Raw genomic sequence first — 12,306 nt, 5'->3', positions numbered from 1 at the left:
TTCAAATTAGTCCCTCCGATCAAGAGTAAATAGCAATCGGATGGATTAACTTGGAATGCCTTATGAGAATTTGAGATCATGATATTGATTTCAATGATTTGGGGAACTAATTTTCCTCTGTTTGCTACTTCATCAATGATTGATGTGACGGACTAATTTCAAAATAATCTAAGGATTGTGGGACCTAATAGAAATTTCAATGATTTGAGGGACTAAGTCGAGATAATCTAAGGTTTGAGGGACCTTGCAGTAATTTCAATGATCCGAGGGTGAAAATATGAATGATGGAGAAAAAACCGATTTAAAAAAACAAATAAAAGTCCTCCAGGGGCAAATTAGTAATTGCCCCTTCACCCCTCAGTCAGGTCTTCTTACTTCTTCGCTTACCCCTCCGCGTCTTCCCCCAGAAGATATGTGCAGTTTCATCATCGCCCCTTCTTATTTTTTACTTCTCCTTCCTCTTGAAAATAGACCCAAAAATAAGAGAAATAGAGAAGAGAGATGTTCCATTCACAGTCTCTGCTGTCAAGAAAAGGGCCATTAGGGAACATTTGGATAGCAGCCTACTGTCTTAAAAAGCTCAAGAGGCAACAAATTGATGACACTGACATCATCTCTTCTATTGGTATGATTCCTCATCTGGGTTTTTGTTATTTTTGGATTGTTCCATTGTTTTTTCCACTCAAATTTGTTCGGGTTTTTTTTTTCTCCCTAGAAGAAATGGTGATGTGTATGTTAATGGGTTTTATGCATACTGTAAAGGGTTCTCCTCCAAAATATACTGCTACACTACAATGTGCGCTATGATGGGTTTACTTTGAAGAAATGGTGATGTGTCTGTTGATGGTTTTATTTACTAATGGGTTCTCTCCATCACTTAGTATTATACTGCGATGTCCATTGTAATTGGTTTTACTTGGAAAAAATAGTGAGTATTGATCATTTGAGATGGTTCGCTCATGCGCAACGCAGTCCATTAAATGTACCAATTAGGATAATGGCAAAGGAAGTTAGGACAAAAGATAGGCCTAGGAGCAGTTAAGAAATGATATACCTTAGGGGAGAAGATATGATCTACTAAAGAGAATTGAATGTTATAAAGGGTTCCCTTCAAACTTTTTTAGGATTCTTTGTATGGCTAGTTCTTTGTTAAGCCTTGGATATGAGTGGTTTCCTAAATACTGAGGATTTTGTTTTTGGGCCCAATTATAATGTGTGTAACAATGTACGCTGTAGTGTAATCGTAAAATGTAGGTTGTCCTGTGAATAGTTTGTGTATAGAAATGGTGCTATTTTTGTTATATTTGAAAAGTATTATTAACTTTCTATATTCTGGTGTCAAAGTGAAGTATTCGTAAATGATAAACACCCTATTTAGTGAGCATTTGGAAGGGTTCTAACACCAATCGTTGGGACTCTGTTTGAGTTGAAAGCCCCTGTACGACGAACAAGGAAAGGACACAATCACACAAGCAAAAAAGATACATGGTTTGGCAATTGACCTACCCCATGGGAGGAGGAGAGGTGTTTTTACTCCTTGAAGAAAGTTATTACAATATTCTTATACTTGGAGATCCCTTGAAAGAGTAGTTTCTCAATTGCTTGAGTTTATAACTTGTTTTTTCTAGTCAAGTCAATTTTTGATCCAAGTTAATGCAAGCTATAATCAACACAATCACCACCTTGGCTTGTACTCGAACAATCCAAAATCTTCATGCCTTACATATGCTTGATTGTTTCACGCCATTTGCTCTATCTTTATAGTCTCCACCTCTGGCTAGGTTCTGCTCTCAAGTCTCAATGTTTTGAGTATCTGAATGAAGTTCAAGGATGACTTCATGACCTTTTCCTGAGACCAAGTACCTCTCAATCTTGAGATGTGAATGAAGTTTACAGATGCCTTTGTGATCTCCACATGAGGTCGTGTATGACTCTCAATACTTGATTACCCGAGGAAAGTTCAAGGATATGTTCAATCTCTACCTGAGGCTATATACCATTCTTAGTATTTGAGCACGTTAGCCACCTACCGCTCAGTTTCATAAAATTTTATGTAGGAATTTGCGTCGTCAATATGCTGTAGGATTTTTCTTGCTACTGAAACATGAGGAAATCCTCTTTCTGTTTGAATTTGCTATGTTTGTCGTAACCAAAAGCTTCTTTTACTGTTGAATTTCTCCACCTCAAACTTTATTGCCTCTTTTTTTTGCACACCTTGATAGCCCTCGACCTCCTTTCGAGTAATTGTTAATAACCTTGGGATGCTCAATAGGATACTAGAACCGGCAATTGTCACCTCTGATAAAAATTATTGGGTTTAGAAGAGTTTTAGCATCACTTGTTGGGTTTTGGTCAGAGTATCCAAAACCTCTTCATGGCGAACAAAGAAAGCAAACAATCACGAAATAAAAAAAGGATTTAATCTGTTTTGTAGTTGGGCTATGTCCACCAGAGGGAATGGGGGAGTTTTTGTCACTTGAAGAAGTTGATTACAATTTCTCTTCTCTTGGAGATCTCTTACAAGAGTAATTCCTGAATTGCTTGTTTGTTCTTTGAATTTCTCCCTCTTTTTCTTATTCATATTCTTGATTATTACAAAGATTCATACTAAGGAAACTTTTTCCTCCTAGTTTGAGTATTTTTTAGGATTCCTTGATTTTTTTAACTGCCTTTAATTGAATTATTTCAATCCTAGTTCTCTTTCAATAGGAATGGGTTCGATTCCATTTCTAACTTACTTTTTCAGTTAATGTTGGTATTTAGTTCAGGTCAAGTAGCACTTCGATTCCAATTGTTTGATGCAAGATGTAATAAACCCTCACTTGCTCATAGGTGGAGAATACAGGAGAAAACTAACAGTTTGTGTGCATATCTGTGTAATTTTATCCTTGTGGACAGGTTTATATTTGTCTCCATCTGATTCCAACTTGCATACATGTGCTAGCCCAGCAGGACATTCTGATATATCCAAGTTTTTAAGATTAAGATGATCAGTTTCTATAACTTGTTAGGATTATTATTAGGATTGTTATAATGATAAAGTGGGTTTAGCGGTCTCATTAAAATAGTGACTCATGTCAATTTGTGCGGCAATATTCTTATCGTCCTTTCTAGTAGCCACATCGTTTGTCCTCCTTATTTTATGATAATGCTTTTTTCTTCTTTTTGTTATCAACCCATGCAGACAAGATCATTCCTGAAATTCAGATTTCATATCGGGTTCTAGCTCAACTTCTTCTGGGTGTTGTTAGAATATTTTCGAAGAAAGTCGACTATCTCTACCACGATTGTAATGAGGCTATCACTAACATAAGAAGATCATTCATTACTATACATATTACCGCACAAAATAAATCAAATCATGGACGAAGACACGCTGCAAACAGGAAAGAAAATAAAGAACCTCAACATGATCTACCACTAGCTAGTGAAGTAACTCATTCACGAGAACATAATATTTCTGCTCCAAAGAATGGAGCACACGAGGTGCAAATGGAAGCAATCTGTGCGCCATATCATGATGCTACTATTACTCTACCAGAGTGTTTTGAACTCGATGCTTTCAATCTGGATGCTGCAGATAAGGGGTAAGAATATTGAGACTCAAAATCTTATAATTAGAATATGATTTATCTTTTGATATTATTGATTTAATGGTCTTTACCTAAAATTTTGGCAGAGAAACTGTGAAACCTCATGAAAAGCCGGCCATATCTGAAGGTACAATTTTGATTTAACACTTTAAATTGTTTTCTATACTTTCTACGAGTATTTACATGCAGTAATGCTTTTATCTTAAAGTGGCACTTTATTATTGTCCTAGTTATGATTGTCTAACATTCTCTGTTCAATCTAAGATTCTTGTGACTGAATTTGTTCATATAACAGATGAATGGACAAACGACAAGAATAATCAGCATTCCTTTCTGCATGAGGTAGATATCTAGGTGGCAATTTTGCATAGTTTTATGCTTCTTTGAGCTTAGCTGTCTCTTTGCCTAGAAACTATAGCTGTTATTTAATGCTCGACTGCAGTGTAATCGTAGGGAAGTGGATATTCATGCTGAGTTTAATTCAGCTTGTTTCTCCCCAGTTGATGAGTAAGTTGATGGAAGAAGCACCTCCGCTTCCTTTCTTCCTTGTTACTTGTATTAAATGATAGAAATATTTGATGACAGTGTTATTCAATCTAATATGATGGACCTCGAGTTCGCTGAAGTTTGCAATTCAAGAAATGAAGAAGTGAGAGGGATGGTGGCAGAATCTGAGATAAATGGAGGTTTAAAGGCCTGCTCTACTGATGGCTCTCATTTACACGATAATCACCAAGAACGCCAGGTACATTCTCCTAATCTTCAAGGTAAGATGCATGTTCAGAAAGAGGTGCAGTTTGATGAGCCAGAAGATCGATGCAGACCAGTTAGTGATACAACACTATCAAATAAAGGAGAACCTCGTGACCCTACTGAGGGGAATTCAGCGGTTAGAAATTTGAATACATCTCCACTTGTTTCAGGTGAATTTCTAAAATTTCAAAAAATGTCGATTTTTTTAATCTAGAAGCATCTACAGTAGAAAGAATTTAACAATATGCGGTCATGGTTCAGGTCTACCTTCACCTCAGTTTGCAGTTACCACTCCAGCTAGAAAGGAAACTCGCCGGATGTATAGGAAAAGGAAGATTCTCTATGATGAGACTATTGTGTTGTCTAATGGGTAAGTGTAATATTTTATTGGTAGCGTTTCGTTTGAAATGTTTAGCAATAGAATTCTTGTTACTTATCTTTTCAGTCTCCATGCATTTGTTTACACATAACAAACATTTATTGGTCAGTCTGAATCAAAACATGGAACAGAATTGTATAAACTTGGCTCATATTCTAGAAGTTGGACGACAGAAATAAGGATTATCCTCAACAATGTTGACCCAAATGGATGATGCACCAAGTGCTTTTGTATGTGTTAACAATTGCAAGTATTTTTGCATTCTCTGTTGTTTTTCATAATTTCATCTTGTACATATGGGAAGGAACCTCGAGCCATGAAGCAGAAACTGCTGCTTTGACTAAAAGAATATGGAACTGGAGGCGGAAATTCAATAATTTTAACTTGGGGTGAGTCCAACCCCAAGCCCACTAACCCAACTTGCTCAGTGGTTAAAATTGGGTTGACCTTCCATTTTGGTTTGATTGGGACTGAAAAAAGCCAATCTGACTTGTGTAGTTCGGTTTAGAGTATGACCCATAACCTAACCCGCACCTAGAATGCTGAGACCCACCCCAAACCTGCTTAAACCTGAGAACCAATGGAGTGGCTACAATGTGGGTAACTGTAGACAAACACGTACCCTCACACACACGGGATTACACTGTATTATCCATTGAGCCTTACACCTATTTGTGATAAAAATGATGAACATCCATATATGATAATCTAAACCATTCATTGTGATCTTCATATTTATAACTCTATGATTGAAAATTATATGGATTGAAATCTTGTAATCAATGTAACTTATTAAAATTAATAGCCTTTAGCAGTTTTAAAAGCCAATTCGTATGTCCATGATTGTTAAAAGCGGGGTTTGAAGACAGAGCATAATGAAAAAATAGAAAAACTAACCATCTTAGCTTATTTTACGGTTAAACTAACAGATTTAAACTAGAGGGACTAATTTAGGGTGACCAATGAGTTTTCGAGTACTTATTTATAATATCAAGTTTTGGGGGATTTACACCAAAGTAGATAAAATCTGGGGACCAGTATCTCCAAAACCCTATAAAGAATTGTTAGGTCCAAGCATTTTTTTAGATGCATCGCTGGTTGAAGACTTTATATACATGACATTATGTTGCACAAAAAAAAGACGGAAGACAAGATTTTGTGGTTTAATTCAGAACCCTGATTCTACTTTATGGTTTATAGGCTTCTGGTATTCATTGTATGTATGTGTGTTCATAGAAGTTGGCTCCGCATGATCATGTCATTAAATTTAACACTTCCAGGACTATGAGGATGTGGATACAAGATGCAAGTGACTTAGTAGGCAAAAGAAGGAAAGTACCACTTACATCTCTGGATGCTTGGAGAGCCTACAGGATCACTTATCTGCATCAAAATTTTACTGATCCTGTAATTCCTTGTAAGTTCATATCTCCTCCATGACTCCATCCACTTCCATGACCATTTAAGTTTCTCTATTAAGTGTTCAGTTTTCTTGCAGATATCTCTTCTGAAGACAATGATATCCTCCGAAAGAAATTGTCTGATTATCTGACACAGAAGAAAACAACAGTGTCCTCCATTGATGAGAGCAATTTACAACATGAAATATCCGATAAATCTATGGACCCACATGATTTACAACAAGAAAACACTTTCTGTGGTAGTCCCCGTCGAGCAAATTATTCTGAGATCTCTACTCCTGATAGATCAGAAGGGAGAATGAGAGAGTCATCTCCCATAGCAATCCCGTCTTCTGCTTTCGACATGATAGACAAGGTAAGTTGATAGGAAAAGATTTCTATTGAAGGTCCTCTTTAGAAAATAAAATTGGGAGGAACTAGGTCTTGATACGGTGGATTAGTCTGAAAATCCAGTACTGTCAATGAAAATGTTTGGATTGTTATTAGCTACCAACTTTAAGGTTTGTGTTGGGGGACACATTTCAAGATCATCTTTCCTCAAGATGATTATCTTCAGAGGACCCTCTCTAGGATTTTCTTTTTCTGAGTTAATTTGTTCAATGCGAACACACTTTATTTCTTGTGCTAAAATTGATGGCCAATGGTCATTGTGACTGAAATTTTGATTTGTAATTTGCTGTCAGGCGCTAGAATCTTTTGAAAAAGAAAGTGATGAACCAGGTGTTGATAACTGCTACTTGCGAATATTGAGTTTCTTTCTACTTAAATTTTATTCTCATGAATTCTCATGTGGTTATTCCTTATAGCAGATGGTGGATGGTCCGTGAGAGCAAGGTACACAGGAAAAAAGAATTTCTTCTGTGCTAGATTTTTACTTGATTCTTACTGTATTCTGGGATAATTGGTGGCTTTGAAATAAATGTTCTTCAGGGCGGTGGCAAACTATTTATACAACAAGTTTCTCTATCTTAAAGAAAAAAATAGAAAGGAAAGCTTGAATTTGGGCAGCATTTTAGAAGGACAAACAAGAGCTAAATCTGCTAGATTCTTTTATGAAACACTGGTACGGTCTTGACTACTTTATCTTTCTCTTTTGATTTTGTGATAAATGTTCCCTAATAGTGTTGCACATGTTTATTGTATTAATTAAACAAATATTATTGTGGCGAGTCTGGTGACAGAGAGATAATATAATTGCAATACAGTGTGCTGAATTCTTCTAGCGAGTTGCAATGCATAATTTGAACATCATGCAGTATTTCTTGGTTACTCTTAGCAGAGATTTAAACGCCAAATTATTTTGATGCCCCCGTCAATTTTCCTCTGATTTTTTATAGTGTTTCAGATGAAATCTACTACTATTTAACTCACTTGTAGGTTATCTTGACAAGTAACTTTTCCAAACTACCTTTTTTGCTGAAGCTATTATATTTTGCACCTTTTTCCTTTCTCTTGTTTCCTTTCTTTCTTTCTTCTTCTTCTTCTCTCCCCCCTCCTCAAAAAGCCTGCAGGCAGGTCACATTTTAAATTAAAGGTCAACCCCCGGCCACAACATGAATTGTATCTCCTTGGTGTTGAGGCTTGCATGACCACTATTGTCTCAATTGCATGTCTCTCCTTGGTGTTGAGGCTATTCACAGTATCTGCACCGTCTAAACCTATATATCTTCAAGAATTTTCTCACCTGTCTAGTTTAATGTTTTGTTTAGAATTGTTAAATATGTGTTTATCTGAATTGTGACTGAAAATAAACTGATAGGTTTTATATTCACCATCATCTTGGATATCTTATTACGAATGTAGGTTCATTCTTAAGAGACTCAATTATAGGTATTCTTATAATTAAGAGTCTAAATGAATAAGTGAGACAACTGAAGGGAGTCTCTCAATTATGTATAATTATGCTCAGCTTAGCATGATATATTAATCGGCGGATTAAATAACAATTTGAAAGATTTGAGGGACTAGTATCGGAATATGAACGATTTAAGGAACAACAGCTAAAAACCTCAAGTAAGTCGAGAGAAACTAGATTGGATGCAATTGAACTGTGTCGTATGTAATTTTTTTTAACATCTTTTATTCCAGGGACACATTAAACTATATATTTTCATTTCTCGCAGACCTTGAAGGCTAAGGGTTGCATAGATGTTGAGCAAGGTGCACCATATGCTGACATCATTGTATCTGCCACTCCTCAACTTGAATCCCTCTTCAAGAATCAATAGCGGAGACGAGGGAGAAATTTTGGAGACTTTCCTTGTAGATTATAGTGATCTTGTTCATGACCTTATATGTTGTTGGTTGCATCTCTCTCCTTGTTTTATGTTTAATATATTGTGATCAGACTAGAAAACTTTTACAAAGCTAACCAACACAGGTTCCTCTGAGAGCGTCTATCTCTTTTGTCCTTTGTTATCTTAAATTTCCGGTTAGGGTATGTTCTTTTCTCACTCAACTTCGTTCTTCTTTGGGCACATTTTCATTTACGAAGAAATTTTATTTTTATTTATCATTTTCTACCTCTTTTCGCTTAATTATCATTTTCGAACCTGTTTCAGCTACCTGGCTGAAACTGGGTCGACATTGGCAAAAAAGTACAGAAAACTATTCAGGATTGAGAATCCCGTGTAATTTATGATTAAATTAATAACTTCCATAAACTCCACAGAATTCTGAATCCTGAGGACTTCTTTTAATACAAACTCCACGGGATTCAGAATCCCATGAAGATGCCCACAGACTTCGAACTCTCTAGGAAGTTGACCATGCAACTTCATGAGATTCATAATCCCGTTAAGTTGTAGGGTCAGGTTCACATAGAGTTTCAATTTGAACTCTTTGCGGAACCAATCCTACAACTTCACGGGATTCTGAATCTTGTGAACTTGCAGGACACACTCACACACTCATAGTGAGCTTTTCATCTCATTCACAACATGTGTGTATACTAGTATAGTGCACGTGTGTTGCACGTGGACATATTTGTTTTATGCTCTAATACTTTACAAATTTATTATTTAATTAATGAAAGAGTTTCCTTTTGAATGTAATTATAACAACATTTGAGGACTTATTTGTAATTTTTTATAATTTAGATTATATACTTCTTTCAATCTTCTTAAGATTTAAGTTTTGAACTATATAGGGGGTTATCTGTAAAAAATTATGAAGTTTCAGTATTTTTTATAAATATATGAAATTTCAATGGTCTTTGTGAAAATTATGAAGATCCATGGTTGTTTGTGAAAAAATTCAGGGTTATTTTGTGAACATTGGCAAATCATGGAATACCCAAAAGTTATATTTTTTTAATCTTAAAAGACATAGTTCTATTTAATTTATAATTTAAGATAATGAATGACATTTAATAACTACTAGTAGTTTTATGTGCAAATTTAGAATATAGTTTTAACATTAGGGAGGTTATAATATACTTGTTATATAAAAAATATACCCAAAAGACAAAAATTCCAATATTGTTCTTTATTTTTATGTTAAGTGTGTCATGCTATTCCAGTTTATATTAATTATCTTTATTTTTGCTAATCCATTATAACAAATTAAAATTCTCACTTTCACCTTCTCTCTTCTATTATCATATAATTAGTATGACACACTTAAGTACAAAAAATATATTTACTAAGTTCATGGATAATACAATATTTCTCTCAAATCACAATTAAGTACATAGTAATAATTATAGAAATAGAAAAAAAAAAGTTCATTACCCCCCCCTCCCCAACCAAATTAGACCTCAAACTTTAGCCTCAATCCGAATTCTTCACATTTTCTTGTATCAATTGTATCCTCAATCCGCATATAGCTGTCAGTCTAACAGTCACATCAGTATAAAGTATAATCCGAGTAAAGCTCAGTACTTCCTCAACACAAATTCAATTGTCTTCACCTCCCTTTTGTCGTTATCTCTTCTGAAGGGATAATGTTTTCATTAGCGAGCTTGTATCATCCAAATAATATCATAGTAAAGCCATGAGGTGAGTATAGTATGCTGTTAGGGTTGTAAGATGTGAGTGTAAATCTAAATCATCAAATGAGTGAATTTATATAGGTTGCAAGTAAGGGCTATTATGATAAAAAAAACAGGCTTTTTGGATTCCATAACAGTCAAATAAAATTACCATTTAAATAAAAACTACAATTAAAAATGTAACTCTCATTTCAAGTATGCATGAATGCATGCACTAATGGCATTTTAAGTTGACACCTTGTTTGGAAATTGAAACGTCTATTATTAGTTTGTCATATGTGCGTTTTAAGTGGAGGGGTTACAAAATAAAAGTTAATATTAGTGGACAATTAATAGGAGAGTTATGTTATTATTAAGAATGTATGCATGTAAGCATTTTAAGTTGACACTTTGTTTCCAAATTGAAACGTATATTATTAGTTTGTCATATGTGTGTGCATTCAATTCTCAGCTATTATGTCAAATACAACTTACAATCTTAATTTTTTTTATGATAACATTAATATTGGAGTAGTGGAGGGGTTACAAAAAATAGAAGTTAATATTAGTGGACAATTAATAGGAGAGTTATGCCATTATTAAGAATGTATGCATGTATATGTATGTGTTTATATGTATGCAAGTATGTGTTTTATGGATGCATGTATGATTAGTGGAGGGAAAAATCTAACCACATACATGAATTTTTTCAACTGCGTATATAAACGAAATTCTAATGACATACACAAAGTTCCAACCATATATACATGAAAATCTATCTACAGAAGCAACTATTTCGAACAATCCAACCACAATTTAACCATATATATTCACGAGATTCAGAATCACAAAAGAAACATCATATGATATTTTAAAAAAATAACATACATCCTAATAGTCCTCCCCTCCTTCCTCTTTCTCTCTTACCCCTTCCCCTACCTCTTCCTCCCCCCTTCCCCTAACGTTCGTGATCATGAGCGTTGATAATTTGAGTATCTGATTGTGTATGAGGCTGAGAAATGTCGGCTCTATCATTACACGCCGCACTATGAGAAGTGTTGTTCCCATCATCACGTGCCGCACTAGAACCCATCTTACGTTTTCACGTGCACACTTATAAAAATTGGCGTGCCCTATCCTTGCGTCCTTCAAACTCGTCGACGTGATTTCTATGAAATACATTCGCTATTCTCTGTATGATCTTATTGAATACTGATATTACTTTTGAATTTTAAATCTCAACATTCCTCTCATTTATATCTCCTCGAATCTCATTAAATGCATGGATATACAATATAATCAGTATATACATAGCTTAGCCAGTAATATAATTTCAAAAGAGGAATATTCCTTTTAAATGAGTTTAAAAGCTTAGCCAGTAATATAATTTCAAAAGAGGAATATTCCTTTTAAATGAGTTTAAAAACTTACATAATCTTTCTCGATCATAGCTCTAGGGATATAAGTATCTCACGATAGGCGTGATATGAATCCTGTTGAATATCATATCTCCATAATAGTATTTTGATGATAACAATTATATACAAATGCACTAACTTTTATATGCAGATTTTAATATCAAAATATGAATAAGTGCAAGTTGATTTCAATGCATTATGAAGTGAAGAAGATGAAGAACATATGAGATAATGTATTTTATATTTTCTTTACTTAGAATTATTGTACAAGCATTGATCACACATACGCACACACACATTATTAGAACACACTAACACAAGCTTAGTGTGTTGGTTAACTATAGAAATCCCCTATGTTAACCATTAGAATTATAGTTAAAAATTGAATATAAAAACTTTTTAGTTCATGTTTTTTACTCTTAGTAGTCGACTAATTAGAATAGTAGTCGACTACTCGTGTATAAGACTTAAATATATGTTTCTGTAAATTTACAGTATAGTCGACTAATATGGATTATATTCGACTACTTAAGTGTTTGACAGAAACATAAGTTTCTGTTATTTTATAGTATAGTCGACTAATCAACATTATAGTCGACTACTGAAGGCAAAATTCATTTTTCAAGTTTCCGTCAAAATACAGTGTAGTCGACTAATGAGCATTGTAGTCGACTACTGAGAAATTTTCTGGATACATAGAGTCTGTTTAAACTCAGTGTAGTCGACTAATCTGTATTGTAGTCGACTACAGATACAATTTTTCCAGAATTCA

At 34.5% G+C, this 12,306-nt stretch overlaps 1 protein-coding gene across 3 annotated transcripts; it reads left to right on the top strand.

The window, feature by feature from the left end:
* LOC109830537 (sister chromatid cohesion 1 protein 3-like) lies at positions 402-8,543 on the top strand. 3 transcript variants are annotated; one of them, XM_020397820.1, is made up of 13 exons: positions 402-625; positions 3,185-3,587; positions 3,680-3,720; positions 3,889-3,935; positions 4,036-4,100; positions 4,179-4,516; positions 4,608-4,716; positions 6,006-6,142; positions 6,224-6,501; positions 6,830-6,866; positions 6,956-6,980; positions 7,077-7,209; positions 8,270-8,543. In XM_020397820.1, exons 1-13 carry the CDS (start codon positions 502-504, stop codon positions 8,372-8,374), a joined length of 1,842 nt encoding a protein of 613 aa, XP_020253409.1. In that variant the 5' UTR covers positions 402-501; the 3' UTR covers positions 8,375-8,543. The 3 variants fall into 3 exon arrangements, with proteins under 3 accessions (XP_020253409.1, XP_020253408.1, XP_020253410.1); XM_020397819.1 differs by having other exon boundaries at positions 6,953-6,980; XM_020397821.1 differs by lacking the exons at positions 6,830-6,866; positions 8,270-8,543 and having other exon boundaries at positions 7,077-7,119.

Source organism: Asparagus officinalis, chromosome 2 (assembly GCF_001876935.1).
Source record: "Asparagus officinalis chromosome 2, Aspof.V1, whole genome shotgun sequence".
Classification (NCBI taxonomy): domain Eukaryota; kingdom Viridiplantae; phylum Streptophyta; class Magnoliopsida; order Asparagales; family Asparagaceae; genus Asparagus; species Asparagus officinalis.
Note: the sequence above shows the minus strand (reverse complement) of the source record. Positions and strands in the feature narration are given on the sequence as shown.